The sequence below is a fragment of the Eucyclogobius newberryi genome, unplaced genomic scaffold (assembly GCF_026437365.1).
Source record: "Eucyclogobius newberryi isolate DKJ021-1_F unplaced genomic scaffold, fEucNew1.0.hap1 SCAF_8, whole genome shotgun sequence".
Taxonomy (NCBI): Eukaryota; Metazoa; Chordata; class Actinopteri; order Gobiiformes; family Gobiidae; genus Eucyclogobius; species Eucyclogobius newberryi.
The window spans coordinates 13,590,730-13,609,490 of record NW_027316500.1 but is presented as its reverse complement, the minus strand read 5'-3'; the positions used below and the strand labels follow the sequence as shown (position 1 = coordinate 13,609,490).

The 18,761-nt window shown below is 43.6% G+C and overlaps 1 protein-coding gene across 2 annotated transcripts; it reads left to right on the top strand.

Annotated features, from left to right (window-relative positions):
• Positions 1 to 3,652: 3,652 nt before the first annotated feature.
• psme4a (proteasome activator subunit 4a) lies at positions 3,653 to 18,391 on the top strand. 2 transcript variants are annotated; one of them, XM_072437286.1, is made up of 47 exons: positions 3,653 to 4,310; positions 4,785 to 4,925; positions 5,027 to 5,143; positions 5,635 to 5,691; positions 6,923 to 6,967; positions 7,624 to 7,773; positions 7,847 to 7,910; positions 7,985 to 8,059; positions 8,355 to 8,477; positions 8,560 to 8,652; positions 9,349 to 9,614; positions 9,729 to 9,915; positions 10,000 to 10,089; positions 10,172 to 10,236; positions 10,370 to 10,520; positions 10,594 to 10,692; positions 10,766 to 10,835; positions 10,924 to 10,991; positions 11,069 to 11,284; positions 11,450 to 11,607; positions 11,695 to 11,790; positions 11,869 to 11,924; positions 12,001 to 12,057; positions 12,131 to 12,186; positions 12,320 to 12,418; positions 12,509 to 12,571; positions 12,642 to 12,737; positions 12,832 to 12,963; positions 13,039 to 13,248; positions 13,324 to 13,460; positions 13,552 to 13,605; positions 13,676 to 13,805; positions 13,884 to 13,965; positions 14,044 to 14,197; positions 14,267 to 14,336; positions 14,421 to 14,546; positions 14,619 to 14,771; positions 14,851 to 14,955; positions 15,029 to 15,120; positions 15,194 to 15,325; positions 15,402 to 15,610; positions 15,708 to 15,793; positions 15,875 to 16,003; positions 16,150 to 16,305; positions 16,797 to 16,959; positions 17,034 to 17,167; positions 17,262 to 18,391. In XM_072437286.1, the coding sequence occupies exons 1-47, from the start codon at positions 4,114 to 4,116 to the stop codon at positions 17,394 to 17,396; spliced, it is 5,544 nt and encodes a 1,847-aa protein (XP_072293387.1). In that variant the 5' UTR covers positions 3,653 to 4,113; the 3' UTR covers positions 17,397 to 18,391. The 2 variants fall into 2 exon arrangements, with proteins under 2 accessions (XP_072293387.1, XP_072293388.1); XM_072437287.1 differs by lacking the exon at positions 5,635 to 5,691.
• The last annotated feature ends 370 nt before the right edge of the window (positions 18,392 to 18,761 follow it).

Below are 18,761 nucleotides of genomic sequence, written 5' to 3'. Positions count from 1 at the left end.
ACAGGAGGGACAGAGGAGAGACAGGAGGGACAGAGGAGGGACAGAGGAGAGACAGAGGAGAGGAGGGACAGAGGAGAGACAGGGGGACAGAGGAGGGACAGAGGAGAGACAGAGGAGGGACAGAGGAGGGACAGGAGGGACAGAGAAGAGACAGAGGAGGGACAGAGGAGAGACAGAGGAGAGACAGAGGAGGGACGGGAGGGACAGAGGAGAGACAGGAGGGACAGAGGAAAGACAGAGGAGGGACAGAGGAGAGACAGGGGGACAGAGGAGGGACAGGAGGGACAGAGGAGAGACAGAGGAGAGACAGGGGGGACAGAGGAGAGACAGGAGGGACAGAGGAGAGACAGGGGGGACAGAGGAAAGACAGGAGGGACAGAGGAGAGACAGGAGGGACAGAGGAGGGACAGAGGAGAGACAGAGGAGAGGAGGGACAGAGGAGAGACAGAGGAGAGACAGGGGGGACAGAGGAGGGACAGAGGAGAGACAGAGGAGGGACAGAGGAGAGGAGGGACAGAGGAGAGACAGAGGAAGGACAGAGGAGAGATAGAGGAGGGACAGAGGAGAGACAGAGGAGGGACAGAGGAGAGGAGGGACAGAGGAGAGACAGGGGGGACAGAGGAGAGACAGAGGAGGGACAGAGAAGAGACAGAGTAGAGACAGGGGGACAGAGGAGAGACAGAGGAGGGACAGAGTAGAGACAGGGGGACAGAGGAGGGACAGAGGAGAGACAGAGGAGAGACAGGAGGGACAGAGGAGAGACAGGAGGGACAGAGGAGAGACAGAGGAGAGACAGAGGAGAGACAGAGGAGGGACAAAGGAGAGACAGAGGAGAGACAGAGGGGACAGAGGAGGGACAGAGGAGAGACAGAGGAGAGACAGGAGGGACAGAGGAGAGACAGAGGAGAGACAGGAGGGACAGAGGAGAGACAGGGGAGAGACAGGAGGGACAGAGGAGAGACAGGAGGGACAGAGGAGAGACAGAGGAGGGACAGAGGAGAGACAGAGGAGAGACAGAGGAGGGACAAAGGAGGGACAGGAGGGACAGAGGAGATACAGAGGAGAGACAGAGGAGAGACAGGGGGGACAGAGGAGAGACAGGAGGGACAGAGGAGGGACAGGAGGGACAGAGGAGAGACAGGAGGGACAGAGGAGATACAGGAGGGACAGAGGAGATACAGAGGAGAGACAGAGGAGAGACAGGGGGGACAGAGGAGAGACAGGAGGGACAGAGGAGGGACAGGAGGGACAGAGGAGAGACAGGAGGGACAGAGGAGATACAGGAGGGACAGAGGAGATACAGAGGAGAGACAGAGGAGAGACAGGGGGGACAGAGGAGAGACAGGAGGGACAGAGGAGGGACAGGAGGGACAGAGGAGAGACAGGAGGAGAGACAGGAGGGACAGAGGAGAGACAGAGGAGAGACAGGGGGGACAGAGGAGAGACAGGAGGGACAGGAGGGACAGAGGAGAGACAGAGGAGAGACAGAGGAGAGACAGGGGGACAGAGGAGAGACAGGAGGGACAGAGGAGGGACAGAGGAGATACAGGAGGGACAGAGGAGAGACAGAGGAGAGACAGGGGGGACAGAGGAGAGACAGGAGGGACAGAGGAGGGACAGGAGGGACAGGAGGGACAGAGGAGAGACAGGAGGAGAGACAGGAGGGACAGAGGAGAGACAGAGGAGAGACAGGGGGACAGAGGAGAGACAGGAGGGACAGAGGAGGGACAGGAGGGACAGAGGAGAGACAGAGGAGAGACAGAGGAGAGACAGGGGGGACAGAGGAGAGACAGGAGGGACAGAGGAGAGACAGGGGGGACAGAGGAGAGACAGGAGGGACAGAGGAGGGACAGAGGAGAGACAGAGGAGAGGAGGGACAGAGGAGAGACAGGGGGGACAGAGGAGGGACAGAGGAGAGACAGAGGAGGGACAGAGGAGGGACAGGAGGGACAGAGAAGAGACAGAGGAGGGACAGAGGAGAGACAGAGGAGAGACAGAGGAGGGACGGGAGGGACAGAGGAGAGACAGGAGGGACAGAGGAAAGACAGAGGAGGGACAGAGGAGAGACAGGGGGACAGAGGAGGGACAGGAGGGACAGAGGAGAGACAGAGGAGAGACAGGGGGGACAGAGGAGAGACAGGAGGGACAGAGGAGAGACAGGGGGGACAGAGGAAAGACAGGAGGGACAGAGGAGAGACAGGAGGGACAGAGGAGGGACAGAGGAGAGACAGAGGAGAGGAGGGACAGAGGAGAGACAGAGGAGAGACAGGGGGGACAGAGGAGGGACAGAGGAGAGACAGAGGAGGGACAGAGGAGAGGAGGGACAGAGGAGAGACAGAGGAAGGACAGAGGAGAGATAGAGGAGGGACAGAGGAGAGACAGAGGAGGGACAGAGGAGAGGAGGGACAGAGGAGAGACAGGGGGGACAGAGGAGAGACAGAGGAGGGACAGAGAAGAGACAGAGGAGGGACAGAAGGGACAGAGGAGGGACAGAGGAGAGACAGAGGAGGGACAGAGTAGAGACAGGGGGACAGAGGAGGGACAGAGGAGAGACAGAGGAGAGACAGGAGGGACAGAGGAGAGACAGGAGGGACAGAGGAGAGACAGAGGAGAGACAGAGGAGAGACAGAGGAGGGACAAAGGAGAGACAGAGGAGAGACAGAGGGGACAGAGGAGGGACAGAGGAGAGACAGAGGAGAGACAGGAGGGACAGAAGAGAGACAGAGGAGAGACAGGAGGGACAGAGGAGAGACAGGGGAGAGACAGGAGGGACAGAGGAGAGACAGGAGGGACAGAGGAGAGACAGAGGAGGGACAGAGGAGAGACAGAGGAGGGACAAAGGAGAGACAGAGGAGAGACAGAGGAGGGACGGGAGGGACAGAGGAGAGTCAGAAGGGAGACAGAGGTGGGACAGCGAAGGGACAAAGGAGCAACAGAGGCAAACAGGCAAACATGTGTGAGGGGCAGAGATTAATCCTGTTTGGCACTGGGCGTGTTCTGTTGCTTCAAACACGTGTGTAACGCATAATGTGCGCACATTACTCCTGATGTCTTGCGCCCCCTAAATGGCCGCGCCCTCTACTCAGAGAAGTTCTGCTTTATATTGTAAAGGTTAATAGGTGTTGCTGCAGTATATATAATGCATAAATATAACACATAATGTATACAATATGTATAAAAATATGATTTTTAGTTGTCGCATTACAATGCGCATACAGTGTATTTACTTTCTACAGTACTGACACCCGCCACACGGTGGCAGTAAACGACCAGAAGGTCAACAGGATTTTAGAAGTTCCATTATGACGCTTGAAAATGTGTAAAAAGTTTAAAAATACATCAGTAATACAACATCTATTTTACCTTACTACTAGCGATCATTTGCTACTGGATTGCAATGGCACAACCAAAATGACAGTAATGTTTTGTTTCGATGGATGAAAAAAAAATGGGACAAATTTAGTTTCGTAACAACCAACCCAGGAACAAAACAGTGGGAGTCGAGCTTTAAGTGGATCTCAGGTCATCCCGGTTGACTGCAAAAGGATAAAGTGTTTATTAAAAGCGTGAATGGAGAGGTGCACTACGGGAAATGTAGTCAAAGTGCACAAACGCTGTTGGTTGGTGCAGGTTGGGTGTCGTCTACGGCCGCTAAGCTGTAGTTGGATGAATCAGACGACGTTGACAGTCCTTGTTATATGACTGTGCTTTTGTAGTGCGGTGCTAACTTTAGCCACGCCGTTAGCGGGATTCACATTTTAGGATATATCCAAAAGAGTCAAGTTTCTTTGCCAAGTCATTCTGCGGACTGACTAGATCTTTCTAACGCGTTTTTATTCTTACATATCGGAAATGATTCTTGTTATGCTCAATCGGAAAGTGAGCTAACACAACTTAAGCTAAATGGCTACCTAGCGTGTCTGGAACTTGTGCATTTCATAACTTAGTCATCGGGGGCCATAACAACCCGGCTAGTGGACGAAGAAGGTGGCTAGCTTCAAACTTCACCGCAGTTCTTTAAAAAAAAAAAACAATAACAAAACAAGAACCAAACTTGAGCGCAGTGCAGTTTGTTAGCATCTCAAAGCTAGCATTTTTTAAAGGAATTGTACTATGAAAAAGGCACAGTGCGACACATTGGGATTTCAACCTCAAAAGGACATCGTATACAACAAATTCCTCCCTTATGCGGACAGGTTAGATGAAGAGTCCAATGATGTTTTGAGTAAAATTAAAGGTAATTTGGCCCGAGCCGTACAGCTCAGAGAAATATGGCCCGGCGTGCTCTTCTGGACGAGGAAACTTTCCACGTAAGTCATCTATTTTGTACAAACATGTGACAGTTTTAAGCTCCACTTCTTCAATTTACTGGCTAATGAAGAAGTGCTCCCTTTGTCACTGAAAGATGGACTCTATTTATGTTTTGCCTCGGTGTAATCAGCTGTATACAATGGAAAACAGTCGAAAATGGTATTCGTTGATTTGAACTGAAATAATAGGCACTTTCAGCGTGTAGCAATATTAATAATCCAACTGTTCATTACACTTTATAAACAAGTTTCAAGTGTAATCCGTGTCATTCATGCTGGCCTCCTGATGCCCTGGCTCAGAGTGATGGAAAGTTTACAGTGGGGTGACCCAGTTTCTTGTCTGACTTTTATTATCATATATGGATTACGTTGCATGGGGTTTGTAATGTGCAGAAAATATGATTGGAACTTTTGTCATTGAATGTGATTGACAGACAACTTCATGACATTTCTCTTTCTCTGTGCCACACACAGGTACATGCGTCTGTACGGTCGGAAATTCAGCAAAGAAGATCATGTACTTTTCATCAAGTTGCTGTACGAGCTAGTGATGATCCCCAAACTGGAGATCAGTATGATGCAAGGCTTTTCTCGCCTTCTCATCAACCTCCTGAAGTAAGAGGCGGACACGCGTTCATACACACTCTTTAAGTACACATTGTTTTTGTATTGAAATCATTCACAATCTTTTTTTCCTTGTGGTGTTATTTTTTTAGGAAAAAAGAGCTGTTGTCGAGGGAGGACCTAGAGTTACCATGGCGACCCTTGTACGAACTACATGACAGGATTCTGTATTCAAAGACTGAACATCTGGGTCTCAACTGGTTTCCAAAGTATGTGTGTAGTTTGCATATTCTACCTTTTTTTATTGTAAATGTTTTTTAGCTCGAATAAAATGATTAGTTAATGTTAGTCCATTTTACTTCAAACACAGTAGACCCACAGAAGACATTTTTGCATTTATTTGCCTTATTTTGCACAACAGTATGCTCACATTTAGACCAGAAACATTAGATATGTGCAGATTATTTAAGGTATTACTTCAACACCCCTGGAGAAAATCTGTGAAGCGCTTGCAGCCAGCAGTGCGAGGTGCTCTTTTATGGTGCTATGGGAACATTGTTTCTCACATATCTTTGCGTGTCACATATGAATCATTATGGTTTAATACAAGCTGCTTTCGCTTAAAGCTTGCGGAATCTATTGCACAAAACATACATTACATGGAGATGAGCTGTAAAGTTAGTTAATTTAATATTCTCTATGTGATTAGCGTTTTTTTGCTGAATGCAATCTTTATTCCTTTGTCTCCTTTCACATTCAGCTCTCCTCGACCTCGTACATCCTCTAAAAACTTAATGCTAAAATTGGTTCGGAGGTGGTAAGAACAATATTCCTCCTTCTGTTTTACTTTGAAATAATCCTGTTGGTCACTTGTTTTTTTTCTTGGATAAATTGCATGTAAAGGCACAAACTCGCCACCCATACGCAGCTTGTACAAGGAACAGAACCGTTCATGATCAATGTTAACATTACACTCATATTGGAGACTGTCGCACTGCAGCTAACAGATTCTCAGCCCTCTATCCCCTGCATCTACGCTCATAGGCTTCTCTGGGATCCCTTCTAATTTCATGTGAGATGTGTATTCATCTGCTTTGGTTTAAGTTCTCAATGAAAACTACAAAATCATTCAAAATTGTCAGACAAAACTTTGTAATGAGGCTTGTTTCTTGGATTGAAAAAAACAAAACAAAAGTTGATCGGTGGTGGGCTGCAGCCTGGCAGATGTCTAGGGGCTTCAGGGAGGCAATAGTATGGTTTGTTTGTCCCCATCCTGTAATGTGCTGTGGTCAATGTAAGGCTCTGATACAAAGGTCACTGGAGAACCCTTAATGTCTCGACCCTTTGTAGCGGACTACTCATTACCGACCCATTCTTGAGTGTATTAAAATGCATTAAACATATTTGAAATGCATGCGTTTAACACTATTGGTGTGATGTTGGCACAATGTGTATCAAGATGGTTGTATTGCATCTACAATTGCAATAATGGCTAAAATGTTGCTGGTTTCCCAATTGTGTATCATATCAGCTTTCAAACCATCACGCTAGCAGTGGTTGAGTCAGATTGTCCCAGGCATGGCTTGAGCTTGCATGAGAGCACATGGGTGGGATTCTTGGGCTGGGAGCTCAAAAGCTGGAGTTATATTGGTCATGGGCTTTTAGAGTGGTTATATGACCTCACACATGTCATCTGTAAGTGAAGATAACCTTGTCAAAGTGATGCCTAAGAAGCTCAAAAGGCAACCAAAACAAATGTGGCAATACAGGACTCAGGCCAGTTACCACTGAAATAGTAACAACAAACCACATGATGATGTTTTCCTACCTTTCTTTATTATAAGAGGGTAGAAAAACATTTTCTTTATTGTGGGTTAAGAATAAATATACACATTTATCTTTACAGTGTTGGTGACAAAGTAATGTCATTATTTCAGATGAGGCATATTTTAAATTTTAATTTATATCAAATTAAGTCTTCACGTCAACCAGAGTTTGTGTACTAAATGTGTTGTAAAACAGTATTGACATGCTTCTTTCTGTTGCAGCTCTGTGGAAAATGTGATCAGAGCACTGATAAAAAACTGCAGACCGTGAGTGTACTCTATTTTTTATTTTGTTTGTTTTTCTTGAAGTCGTATTTATCACTAACCTGAGGAAAACACGTTTGAGGTTTGCATTAGCTCAACATAGCGCTGCAGATTTCTGAGGGCGCTCTTGGACTCTTACGCAGATAATCCTATTATCTCATCTAATTCTGTCCTGTCTGAGCGTTTCCTATTACCGTGAGAAGGGAGAGTGATTCGTGGTCAAGTGCCAAAATACTGGTCAGAAACAAGTGCAGGAAGTGTTTTTTCAGCAAAAAGTAAAAACAGGACATTGGCTGACAATTTATACACAAACATTTGTTCTAAGGCTGAAACAAGTTAATGGATGAATTGCGACTAATGGGTTATTAAGATACTCTTCAACTCATTTTGTTATTGCCCTGCCATGTTTAGAGAAGAGGGTTTATGACTCAGACAATGCAGCAATTACATCAAAATGACACAGGAAATTGTTGTTTTCAAGCAGCGTCACTTTAGCTTTATCTGGGTCTCCTGGCGCAGTATCAGTTCATTTGAAATGTAACTTAGAATAAACAATCTTAATTAGTCAGTGTATGCTTAAACACTGTTCAGTTGATTGTGTGAATCAGCTGAGAGTCTGAGTGTTGTCATCCAATCTAAAGTTGTTTGCACTTACACAGGTATTTTTCTGACTCGGCTACTCAGGAAATGTTGGATGAGTGGAGACCTCTTCTATGTCCATTTGATGTTACAATGCAGAGAGCGATCAGTTACTTTGAGCTCTTTCTGCCCACCACTCTCCCCCCAGAGCGGAACGATAAGGGTTTCAAGTATGACATCTTGAATAACGGCAATCTGATATATTTGCCGGTACATGTGCTAAAGCAGTTTGTTTGTCATCAGGTTGTGGTTTGAGGAAATGCTGAACTTATGGGTGTCTGTTCAAAACCTTCCGAGCTGGGAAGTGGTAAGTCATCCTATCTTACAAGTGACGGGCAAAGACTTGTCTGTATTAATGTGGGATTCTGCTTTTCTTCTTAGCATCTGGTTAGTCTTTTTGCTCGTCTGGCTAATGATAACATTGGCTACATTGACTGGACTCCCTATATCCCCAAGGTTTGTTTGTTTGTTTACACACACACACACACACACACACAACAGTCTGGTACATAGTTGGAGGTTTGCGAAACACACTCGTGAGACTACAGCGTTACGGCTCCTCAAGTTTCCTTGTTGATCTGGCAGTGTGTCACTTTTAGAAATGTGAAAGTGTGTTTCATCATATTCATACAATCATATTAGTTATTTCTCATATTAACTAAAACCTTTCTGTCAAATACATGTTCACACAATATATTTTCATTTAAATAGAATGTAATTAAATTAAACAGATTTCCCTCCTGTATTTTAGATTTTTACAAGAATTTTAAGAAGTCTGAATCTCCCAGTCGGCTCCAGTCAGATGATGGTGCCACGATACATCACAAATGCATATGACATTAACCATGCAGTTTTGTGGGTCTCTGCCTTATTGGTGAGTTTACACTTAAACAATTTTAAGTACCGGTAGCTTCACTTTCTTTACCTTTATTGATCTTTTTACAATTTCTTATTAGGGTGGACCCAACAAAGAGGCACAAGCTCAGCTCAGTGGCCTTTTCAAAAGTATTACATCGTTCTTTCATCCTTCAAACCATGGTCGTTGGTTGGTAAGTGACTTGTATACTTCATTAGTTATATGAAGATATTATTCAATTCATATTAAGTAATTCATCAACAACAAAGGAGGCACTTATTTAGGTCCAAAGCAAAATTGTCCAGCGTAATACTTATCGTCTAATACTGATCCACCATGCTGGTTTAATGTGGCACATGATACCCACTGTCATGCTGACGGTGGAGACACATGCTTTTTGCTCTGAAGGACCCTTCTGTTGCTCTGGGTTTACCACAGGATCAGGTCCAGACATGTGAGTTAGCCCACAAAGCTAATAAAGGTCATTGAAGGCAGCGCCACATGCCGTTCTGTTTTGAGGTGCGCCCTCCATTACATCTGCAATCTCTGGCAAAACATGTCCCACACGCTGCACTATTAATGGCACAGGGATGACTGTTTATTTTTGGCTGTTGTAAACAAAATGCAGAATATGTTTCCACTTATTTTTATGACCCGTGTATTTGAAAGACAGAATATTTGGCTATATTTTTTTTACAAAATCTTCACATTTCTGTTGACAATATTGACTTATTTCCCCCAAAATCAGGTTTGGAACAAAAGTGATCAATTTGTTCTAGAACGCTCTGCTCTGTAACAACAAAATTCACGCCACTTTTGTATTTGTGAACTTATGATTTGTGTTCCGTAAATCCCCAAACCGTCCTGATCTCTTTTTAACCTCTCACAGATGAAGCTGATGAAGCTGCTCCATAGACTCCCTGCTAGTGTTGTGCGCAGGCTGCACAGGGAGCGCTACAGAAAGTCCACCTGGCTCACCCCAATACCCGACAGCCACAAACTCACAGAGCAGGACATCACAGAGTTTGTCAATGGCATGATGGAGCCTGTGTTACTCGCCATGTTCAGCAAAACGGGCAGCCTTGATGCAGCAAAAGCACTACAAAACCTGGCCCTGATGCGACCCGAGCTAGTCATTCCACCAGTACTAGAAAAGTAAGTTCCTGCATTTTAACTCTATTTCACTTCTCATAACAATGTCACGCTCTAGAAACTGAATAATTAGGTTTCTCATTAAACAAAGGCCTAATTGCTCTCCACACTCGGCAGGACGTACCCCGCTCTGGAGACGCTGACGGAGCCGCATCAGCTCACAGCCACTCTGAGCTGCATGATTGGGGTGGCTCGCAGTCTGGTTTCCGGGGGCCGTTTCTTTCCCGAGGGCCCCACTCACATGCTGCCCCTGCTCATGAGGGCTCTGCCTGGGGTGGACCCAAATGACTTCAGCAAGTGCATGGTACTTCCACCCATCTGTTCCTAAAGGCTCATCCAAACTAAGCTGTTTCGAGTTGAAATTAAGTGACTTATTCTCTGCTCACAGATTACCTTCCAGTTTATTGCTACATTTGTGACCTTGGTGCCTTTAGTTGACTGCTCATTTGCCCTCCATGAAAGAACAGACTTAACAGAGGTGAATGACTAATATGCGTTTTTTTTTTTCTTGAGGAACTATTATATAAAACTGAATGTAATATTTCCTCTGCTGCTGTTAGATTGAACGTGAAATGTGCTCCGCTTCTGCCGAGTTTGAAGATTTTGTCCTTCAGTTCATGGACAGGTTCGTGAATGTTGTCTCTCACATCAACACAACTCTTTGTAAAGGTTTTGCTGCAATCATTTATGCTCTTGAATCTTGACAATTGCTGCATTTAATCATTTGATATGTAACTGAAACGCTTTGCTCTGCGCAGATGCTTTGCCCTAATAGACAGCAGCACTCTGGAACAAACCCGAGAGGAAACCGAGACAGAAAAAATGACTCATCTGGAAAGTCTGGTAGAACTGGGCCTCTCCTCAACGTTCAGCACAATCCTGACACAATGCTCGCTGGACCTCTTCAAGGTCACTACACACACGTCGGTCCACTCAAGGGATTTCTGTCCATCACGTTCTTATGCGAGGTTTGATTTTTAAGGTGGCTCTGGAGAAGGTGTTCAACTTCGCAACCACCAACATCTTTGAGACGCGCGTAGCTGGGAGGATGGTCGCTGACATGTGCAGAGCGGCGTCCAAAGTGAGTCCAGTGTGAAATGCGTAGGTCGTCGTCTAGTTCTGGCTCCTCATCCTTGTGCCCTCTCCCGTTGTAGTGTCACCCAGCCGAGGCGCTCAAGGTTTTTGTGCCACACTGCTGCAATGCAATCAACCAAATCGCAGTCAGTAAGTTGCATTTTTTTTATTTTTATTTGTCTATTTACATTTGTGACGGTAAAAAGAGCAACAAAAAGCACTGACTTTTCCTACACAGATGAGGAAGTACTAAACGAGGAAGAGCTTGACAAAGAGTTTCTGTGGAATCTACAGCTCTTGTCTGAGGTGACTGTACTCGTCTCACTTTCTTATTGTAAATGAGTATGATTTTGAGCTAACCTTTTTCTTTTTTCTCATTGCAGGTGACCAGAGTAGATGGAGACAAACTTTTGCCCTATCGCTCCGAACTGGTGCAGATTTTGCAGCTGACGCTCCACCTCAAGTGCAAGCAGGGCTATACGCTCGCCTGCAACCTGCTCCACCACATTCTCCGCTCCACGGTGCTCATCTATCCCACAGAGTACTGCAGTGTGCCCGGAGGCTTCCACCAACCCATCAGTGACTACCTGCCTATTAAGGTACTTCTCCTCAGACTTCTTAGTCAGAACTTTGATCCCATTAAGGCCAGTGTCTGTCTTGAACTACTATTTCAAAACAGTGAATGACAATTACCAATAGGAAAAAAAAGGATGCCAAAGTGATTGTCCAGTAACTCAAAAGTTTTTTATTTTGTTTTTTTAAAGGACTGGGGTCGACCTGGGGATCTGTGGAACCTGGACATTCGGTGGCACGTCCCAAGTGTTGAGGAGACTTCCTTTAATTTTTACCTTTTGGACCTTATTCTCCAACCTGAACTTCAACGCCTTCAGAGATTTGCCCAAGGGGAACAGGACATGGGCAGGTATAATCCAGTATAATGTGTGTGAATGTGACATATGAGCTCATCCTTTCAGTATCATTTACCAAGAGTTTGTCTTTCATTTTCCAGAGATGATGTTCTGCAGAGCCTCAGCATTGTCCAACACTGTCTCTTAGGAGCAGGAACTCTCATGCCCCCTTTAAAAGGAGAGCCCATCCCTGACTTGTAAGCAGCAGTACTGTTCAATAAAATGTAATGTCATATCATGTTTTAATTTAAAGCTTTATGCATGATTGTCCTCAGGGTCCAGAGTATGGTGAACCTAAATGAAACCACCTTTTATACTGGGATGGAGTATGGTATGGTCCTTTTAATCCTTGATATTTATAACTGTAATATTTTGACTAACTGCTAAATGTTTGATATATATTTCAGATCACTCCAGAGAGAACTACAGAGACGCCATCTGCCGCGTGATGAGACAGTTGCTCCGTATGTATAAACTTACTTTTACTGCAGTGCCATTGTAAACTGACCATTAACGTTTTCTCCCATGTGATTATAGATTATATTCTGGAGCACACCGAGGATGACACCAAGTCTCTCTTCTCCATCATCAAAGTAAGATTATTACTCGTGTGTAAACTGATTTATAATAATACGTCTCCAAATGTAATTCTTGTCTTTTGTAACTCAATGCAGATTATGCCCTGTAGACTAAACATTTTTCATATCAAACCTTTTTTTCTTTCAGATTATCAGTGATCTGTTGCATTTCAAAGGTTCGCACAAGCACGAGTTTGATTCGCGTTGGAAAAGTTTCAATCTTGTCAAGAAATCAATGGAAAACAGAGTGAGCGTTGTTGTTGTGCTGTTTAATACACCGTAGGCCAAGTTTCCACCTTGACAAGTCTTTAATTTAATAAACTACTTGTTTCTACAGCTTCATGGCAGAAAGCAGCACATCCGAGCACTGCTAATAGATCGAGTTATGCTTCAGCATGAAGTATGTAACCTCTGCTTTTATTTAGTATAGTTGTATTTCTTGTGTATACTTAAACTAGTGTTAATTTTAGTTGCGAAAGCTGACCGTGGAAGGCTGTCAGTACAGAAGTATTCACCAAGACCTGATGAAAGATCTGTTGAGACTTTCCACAAGCACCTACAGCCAGGTAAGTTCACAGCAGCGAGTCTACTGCACGTGAAGATAACGCTCAATGTTTTAATCTGATACGCAATATATAATATACAAATATTATCTTGCAGGTCCGAAACAGAGCTCAAACTGTGCTGTTCGCTGCACTTGGGACCTATAACTTCTGCTGCAGAGATCTGATTCCCCATGCTTTGCAGTTCCTGGACCCAGACAACAGCAGTGTTACCCAGCAGCAGTACAAGGTATGACAGGGCTTTCAATTATTTTTTAACCCAAGATGAGTTTGGGTTTCTGCATGACTCTTCTTTCTGTTTCAGGGTGCCCTCTACTGCTTTCTTGGGAATCACAATGGTGTTTGCCTCGCCAATCTGCACGACTGGGATTGTATTTCTTTGACGTGGCCTGCTATTGTGCGCTCTGGCCTTAGCTCTGCTATGTCCCTGGAAAAGCCCTCCATTGTGCGGCTGTTTGATGACCTTGCAGATAAAATCCATCGCCAGTATGAGACTATTGGCATTGACTTTGCTGTAAGATTAGTATTGATAATGATTGGAAATTTACTAAAATATAATCTATAAAAAACACTGTTTTTACACACACAGATTCCCTCCGAGTGCTGCGTTGTGGCCAAGCAGCTGATGGTCACCGCAGCCCCTGTGCCCTCTGAGCCTGTTCCCACAGACCTGGATGTAGCAGAAGGTTTGAAGAGACAAGAACAGAAGAACACAGAGTCTGTGCAGTGAGTTAACCCTGACATTGTGACTTTACTTTCTTAATGAAATGTTCATACATTTCCTTTCCTCCTCACTTCAACATTTCATGTTTTGTAGGAAATATAATCAGCTGATTGTTGATCTGCTGGACAATTTAAGCAACAGCAACCTGTAGGTCATTGTATATTTGGACTGATGATTGGTCAGTTTTTATCAAACTTGCAATGTATTTTTTTTGTAGACCTTGGAAGTTTGAACACATTGCAATTGGCTTCATGTCATTGTTACTGAGAGACGACAATCAACTCCCACCAGCCGCCATCACTTTCTTTGTTAAAAGTCTCAATCATGACTCGCTCTATGTTCGCAAGGTTGGTTACCAATTTTGGTTACAGCATATATATTTTTGTCAAGATTTTATTTGAAACATTATTTTTTCTCTCCATTAGGTGGCAATATCAGCTGTGGCAGGAATCATGAAGCAGATTAAGAGACCACATAAGAAAGTCTCTGTCAGTCCATCTAAGCTCTGTAAGCATTGTACTTAATGTATCAATTGATATTGCATTTGGTTTTCTTGTTTACATTCCTTGTTTTAATTTGCTCTAGGTGAGTTCAAGGAGTCCAGTAGTATTATTGCTGGAGACCGGCCAGACAACAAGTGGCTTCAGTATGACAGCAGCAGTTTGCCGCGCACACAAGAGGCCTGGGACAAGTGCGTGTTTGTGGAAAAGACACACTGGGGATACTACGCCTGGCCAAAGTGAGATACTGAAAATACTGCTACATTTCGATTATTTCTTATATTTTCTAATGATGTTTTAAACTTTAGGGAGCTGACAGTGTATGCAGCGTCTGAAGAGCAGCCCAAACAAGATCTTACGAGAGATGAAATGACCGAGGTTAATGCACTATTAGTCGTACTTTGCGAAATGGCTGTTTGTCTATTTCTAATAATATTAACAAAAGGCCATATGTCATTACAGCGGGAACAGATTATTTATGACCATTTCACAGACCCTGCCTTCATCAGCCAGTTCATAGAGTTTCTCTCTCTGGAAGACCGGAAGGGCAAAGACACATTCAGCCCTCGCAGATTTTGTTTGTTCAAAGTGAGAATCCCAAACAAATATTTAAGTATTATTATTATTGCAAACAAAATTAATAATTGTTGTTTGTCTCAGGGGTTATTCCGCAACTTTCACAGTGCCTTTCTGCCACTGCTGCAGCCGCACATGGAGCGCCTTGTTGCTGACTCTCATGAGAGCAAACAGCGCTGTGTGGCGGAGATCATCTCTGGTTTGATCAGAGGATGCAAACACTGGAGTTATCCAAAGGTTACTATCCTTATCCAAAGGTCGCAAGGGTTACTGAACATTTTCAGGCATAAAATACTTCATCTTGATTGTTTTTTAGGTTGAAAATCTCTGGACAATGTTGTGTCCTTTACTGCGCACTGCTCTGTCCAACATCACCATAGAAACCTATGCAGATTGGGGCACTTGCATTGCTACAGCTTGTGTACGTAGACCTCGTTCTTTACATTGTCCCTTAAATGTCTTGCTTTCTAGAATGTTTTATTTGTCTTTTGTAGGAGAGCAGAGACCCACGGAAGTTGCACTGGCTGTTTGAGATGCTCATGGAGTCTCCTGTGAATGGAGAGGGGGGGTCTTTTGTGGATGCCTGGTAAACACACCATTATCTCACAAAGTAGTAGAAATATTTGAACAACCAAGTACTTACATATTTTTTCTGCCAGTCGCCTTTATGTGCTGCAAGGCGGACTTGCTCAACAGGAGTGGCGTGTCCCTGAGCTTCTACACAGATTGCTGCAATATTTGGAGCCCAAACTTACACAAGTCTACAAAAATGTGCGAGAAAGAATTGGCAGGTAAAGTATTTCGAAAAATTTTTGTGACATTGGATTTCATTGTCTTGACTTTGACAGTTATTTTTTTCCTCTGTAGTGTTCTCACGTATATCTTCATGATTGATGTGAATCTACCATTCACCAAGCCAACCATGTCTCCACGTATCTCTGATTTTACGGAGCGAGTTTTGTTGCGCCTGAAGCCTCTGACTGAAGATGACGAAGAAATACAAAATCACGTGATGGAAGAGAATGAGGTGGGAGTGCAAGATGAGAGGACCCAAGCGATAAAACTCCTAAAAACAGGTGCGATGATTGTATAGACTGCCCATTTGTGGCAAGACAATTTCTTATTAATTAGCATTTCATGACTTGTTTAAACTACATTTTTTCATATTGTCAGTATTGAAATGGCTGAAGGCGAGTGCTGGGCGCTCATTCTCCACTGCCGTTATAGAGCAGTTACGGTTCCTTCCTTTGCTCTTCAAGGTTGGCACTTTTTCCTGTCTTGTCTGAATCACATTTTAGGTGATCATGCATATTTATAATGTACCTTTGTTTCATGTTTAGATTGCCCCAGTTGAGAATGATGATAGCTATGATGAGCTAAAACGTGATGCAAAGACCTGCTTATCTCTGATGTCTCAGGGGCTGCTCTACCCCGAGCAGATCCCCATGTTTCTAGATGTGCTGCGGGAGGTGAGTCTGTTTTTCAACACTATTGTCATTCAACAGGAAAAAACAATAGCAGGTCTATGCCAAATTCAGATTATGATGCTATAACCATCTCAGATGAAAAAATGTGCAAACACTTAAGTGTAAGCTTTGTATGTAATTTGTTGCAGATTGCTGGCAGTAATTCCTGGCATGCTCGGTACACTGTGTTGACATATCTTCAGATCATGGTTTTCTATAACCTGTTCACTGTCATGAGTGACCAAGCAATCGTGAACAATATCCGGGCGCTGGTGATCAAGCTTCTGGGGGATGAACAATTAGAGGTGAAGTACCATTTGTATTAATAAAGGGAAAAGCGGCTAGAACCGCATCCTCTAATGTAAAAGCACATGACACTTTGATTATATAATAGTTGGCCCAGTATTTGCTGTAACCTGCTTGTTTATGCTAGTGCTGCTCATTGCGTCTAGCTTCACTGTGGTGATTCAGCATTCTCTCTCTACCCTCTGTCTCTTTTCTTGTTGCTATGGGAACGGGAGGCTGCAGTGATCTGTTGCCATGGCAATTGGGTTCAGATTGAAGGAAGATAAGGGACACAGGACCGAGGGGAAGAAGAGTGGGGGTGGATAGAGTGACAAGTGATGTTAAAGATGTATTTAAAATCATATTTAATGTGGACTCAACTTCATGTACTCTGCGGTTCTAGATTAAAAACTAGTACATTTTGCTACATATGCCAAATCACATCCGCAAATTAATTTAGGAGATAAATAACTCGAGACACAAGAAGAGACGGTTCATTTCATGTTTACAGGTTAGAGAAATGGCTGCGACTACACTCAGTGGCTTTCTACAGTGCAATTTTCTGTCGATGGATGGCCCAATGCAAGCTCATTTTGAAGCTCTCTGTAAGACACGATTGCCAAAAAAAAGGAAGAGAGAGCTTGGTGCTATGGTGGACCCTATACCCTCAGCTGGTAAAGTAGTAGCCTTGCAACAGTAAGACAATGATGCAGTTGCTTTAAATTGAACATCTGTCATGTTTTGATAGACCTGGTACGGCGCCATGCTGGTGTCCTTGGGCTGAGTGCATGTATACTCTCCAGCCCGTACGATGTTCCCACCTGGATGCCTCAGCTGTTGATGGACTTGAGCGCCCATTTGAATGATACCCAACCTATAGAGGTACAGACTGGAGCTTTTTGTATGATTAATTATATTTGGGTAATTATAAATTAGAAAATGCGTGTCCCTAAATGTAAAGCATGTTTCCTCCCAGATGACTGTTAAGAAAACCCTCTCAAACTTCAGGCGAACGCACCATGACAACTGGCAGCAGCATAAGCAGCAGTTCACCGATGATCAGCTTCTCGTCCTGACTGACCTGCTTGTGTCTCCTTGTTATTATGCCTAATACCAGGTATTTAGATTTCACTTTGAAATGGACTCCCATAACACTTAAAATGTTAGTAAAAAAAAACATTAATGAAACTATTTTACAGCAATATAAAGAGAACCATCATAATGCAGGTACTATAATGTATCTGGGCGAGGGGAGTGAAGAAAAAAAAAAATCAAAAAAGTACTGAAATGTGACCCGTGAACTGAACAGCTTGTTGATTTGTATGTATCTAGTTCATTTACATTTCTACTATACTTAATATTTAAGGTTTAATCATTGCAGGTATGAAAAACCTGCAGCGTGTAATATTATTGTACAGGGTTTTCCTCATTTTTATCTTGTGTGCATGTGCACAAAGGAGTGTGTGCGCATTTTGGAGATGCTTGAAGACAACTGCCGGTGTCCACACATTTCTCAGGATTGAGCCCAAGTATAAACTCTGAGCCAACACAATGTCCAGTGAAGGACATCCTCTTTACTATCTTCCAAGAGTGAACCCGCACACACAATGTCTTTGTGTTTGTGCTATACATGCATATGTATGCATATGTCATGCTATAGCAAATATGCACAAACATATTTATTATTTATTTTACTTTGTGAAGTGTAACAGACTTTTTTTTCTTTTCTTTTTCTGAAATGATGTAGATGTCTTGTTCAAATCATTTAGACTACTCTCATGTACTTGTTTTGCAATGAAGGGAGAGGAGATGCTCCCCTCTGCTGTGCTGTGTGATGTTTGCAGTGAGAAGCACAGATCTATAACCATATGTGTCTCGGTGCAAAAACGTAACCAAAATGCCTGTTCCTAAGTTCTATGGAGTATGAATTATTTTTTCTTAAAAAAAAAAAAAAAAAATGAATAAATTGTTGTTTTCCCCCCGATAAGAACAATGTAGGACTTCACTTATGTATAGCATAGTGCCAAAACTGCAGTGATTTGTTTTCCTTTTTTTAGGTGGAATGTTTGCTCATTAAATGTTATAATAAAGTTTGTATCAAGCTTTCATTTGTATTATTTATTATTTTTTGTGTTTTAAACTGAGTGATTAAATGTAACACATCATCAAAACCCAAAGGTCTGGCTAGAGACTCAAAGTAGACATTTTAAAAGGTGATTCATTAGCACTGAGACGAATGCTGCAGCCTGTGGCACACGATTACGACATGCGTTAAAAATTAATGCCATTCATACTTGTTGCCTAGCAACTTGTTGAGATGCTGTTAAGGACTGCAGCACAGGGCAAACCAACCACTGATTACTCTTAACAAATGGAGACTGTTGGCCGAGTATACCTGATAGGCCTGGGCAACAAAACATGAAATCATGTTCTGGTCCTATGACTCAAGTACAGAATGTACATTGGGGCATTTATA